Genomic DNA, 2383 nt, shown 5'->3' on the forward strand with positions numbered 1-2383 from the left:
ATGGTGCGCCAGATGAAGAAAGAAATGATCGCTATGAAACAACAGCGAGAGAGAGATGTTGCCGAGATGGCTGCATTGAGAGAAGAGAATGCTGCGCTGAAAAATCAATACCGGGATCCCACGTGGAAACCATCTGAGACAACTCACACGCAGGGGTCGTTCCACTCGCAGGGTCCTCACACTTCTCTTCCCCACACCTCTGTTGCCGCTCCAGCTGCGCATGCTTCGGTCGGCCGACCGGTCCAGCCTTTGCCGGCCGGAGCACATCGGCATCCTTTTACCTCGGGCATCATGCAGACGGCACTCCTTGACCATTGGAAGTCTTTGCCCTTAGACAAGTATGATGGCACCACCGATCCGGACGAACACGTGGATGTGTTCTTGACTCAAGTTACTCTAAGCACAAACGATGATGCTGCTCTATGCCGAATCTTCCCAACATCCTTAAAGGGACAAGCACTGAGTTGGTTTACTCGGCTTCCGGCTAACTCGATTGATTCATTCAGTACGTTGGCTTCCCAATTCACAATTCAATTTGCTACCAGTCGGCCTCACCAATTGACCTCGTTGGCACTAATCAGCATTCGTCAGGAGAAGAAGGAATCTCTTCGGACATTCATGAGCCGATTCAACAAAGCGGCGCTCGAAATTCGAGACTTAAACCCTGCTGTAGCTCTACACCACCTTACTACTGCCTTGAAGCCAGAGCCTTTTGCCAACAGCATTTGTAAGAAACCCCCTACAAACATGGATGATTTGCGTAGGCGAGCCGACAAGTACATGCAGATGGAGGAATTGGCCGAGTTCCGGAACCAAGCCCGAGTAGAAGTGTCGGCAAAACCTGACAAGCTGGCCGAGCCGAGTTTTCGGAGTCGACCGAAAGAGTTGGTTCCCCGCGAGAAGCCTCCTCAGGGACCAAGGTACTCACAATACACGCCCCTCAATACTAGCCGGTCAGCAGTATTAGAACAAGCACTGGCCTCGGATATACTGGTCATCCCAAAACGAGCATCAACCCCTCCTCGGGCCGATACGACCAAGTCATGCAGGTATCATCGCAACCGTGGGCATTCAACTGACGATTGTTTGGCCTTGAAGGATAAGATTGAAGATTTAGTCAAGCAGGGACAACTGCAAGGTTTCGTTGAGCGTCCAAACCGATCGAGATACGAAGACCGGTCACGGAGACGCGACCAACTCGAATAAAGGACAGAAACACGTTCTCGCAGAGAACGTAGTCGGTCTAGAGATAGAAGAGAGGATGAGCCTTCGATACAGCCTCGGCGAGTCATCAATACCATTGCCGGGGGATTCGCTGGAGGTGGCTCTTCTTCATCCGCACAAAGAAGACACCTGCGAGCTGTCCGGCATGTACATGCCATCGAATCCGCTCGTCGCCGCCTACCCACCATAACTTTCATAGAGGCTAATTTTAAAGGCGTCGATCCGGACCAGGACGATCCAATGGTGATCAGTGTTGAAATCCACAACTGCATTGTGCGCAAAACGTTGGTCGATCAGGGAAGTTCAGCTGACATCTTGTATTGGAGCACGTTTAAGCAACTAGGTATCCCAGAATCTGAATTGGTCCCGTATGATGAACCATTGGTCGGATTCTCTGGCGAACGCGTCAGGACAAAGGGGTATATCAAGTTGACGACTCGGTTCGGAATTGAAGGAGCAGAATACTGTGACATCCCGGTAAAATATGTGGTGGTCAACGCCAACACGTCCTACAACATCCTGCTCGGCCGACCATCGTTGAACAGACTCGGCGCGATCGTATCAACCCCCCATCTGGCCATGAAATTCCCATCCGGTTCGGGGCGGGTGATCACCGTCCATGCCGACCAAAAAACTGCACGCGAGTGTTACTTCGCCATGTCGCCACCGGCCCGAACAGGCCTCGGCGGTCGCGAAGACGGTCGAGCTCGCTTTTATTTTAGTTTTGAAAAGGTATTGGATTATTAGAACGACTTGTTCTCAAACTGAGACCTTGTCGATCTTATCCAATTTATTTATTAAATGTCTCACCAATCCATGTTAATCCCAAGCGGGACCCTCCATGGATTAGTGGTTTTCATAAAAAGAAAGGGTTCGTGGAGTCGCCACCAATGTTTTACTCAAAACATTGGAAAAAGGGATAAGGCAATTGATTTTATAAATCAACTTTGGCCATTACAACCAGAGTTGGGTAAGGGAGTCGGTTACGCGTGGGGAAGGTGTTAGCACCCCACAGCGCCCCTTTCGGGTTCCCTATGACAGATTATTTCTAAAATAATAGTGTAAAATTACTAAATTACCCCTATTTATTCTAAGCAATTATGAATTAACTATCTACATGATGACAGTTTAAATATGCACACAGAAAGCAGTAAAAGGA

At 49.3% G+C, this 2383-nt stretch overlaps 1 protein-coding gene across 1 annotated transcript; it reads left to right on the plus strand.

The window, feature by feature from the left end:
• On the plus strand, nt 1-1206 carry LOC145956013 (uncharacterized). The gene has a single exon (XM_083071567.1). The coding sequence runs from the start codon at nt 1-3 to the stop codon at nt 1204-1206; it is 1206 nt and encodes a 401-aa protein (XP_082927693.1).
• The last annotated feature ends 1177 nt before the right edge of the window (nt 1207-2383 follow it).

The sequence above is a fragment of the Cajanus cajan genome, chromosome 3 (assembly GCF_000230855.2).
Source record: "Cajanus cajan strain Asha chromosome 3, NIPB_CcT2T_4, whole genome shotgun sequence".
In the NCBI taxonomy this organism is placed as follows: domain Eukaryota; kingdom Viridiplantae; phylum Streptophyta; class Magnoliopsida; order Fabales; family Fabaceae; genus Cajanus; species Cajanus cajan.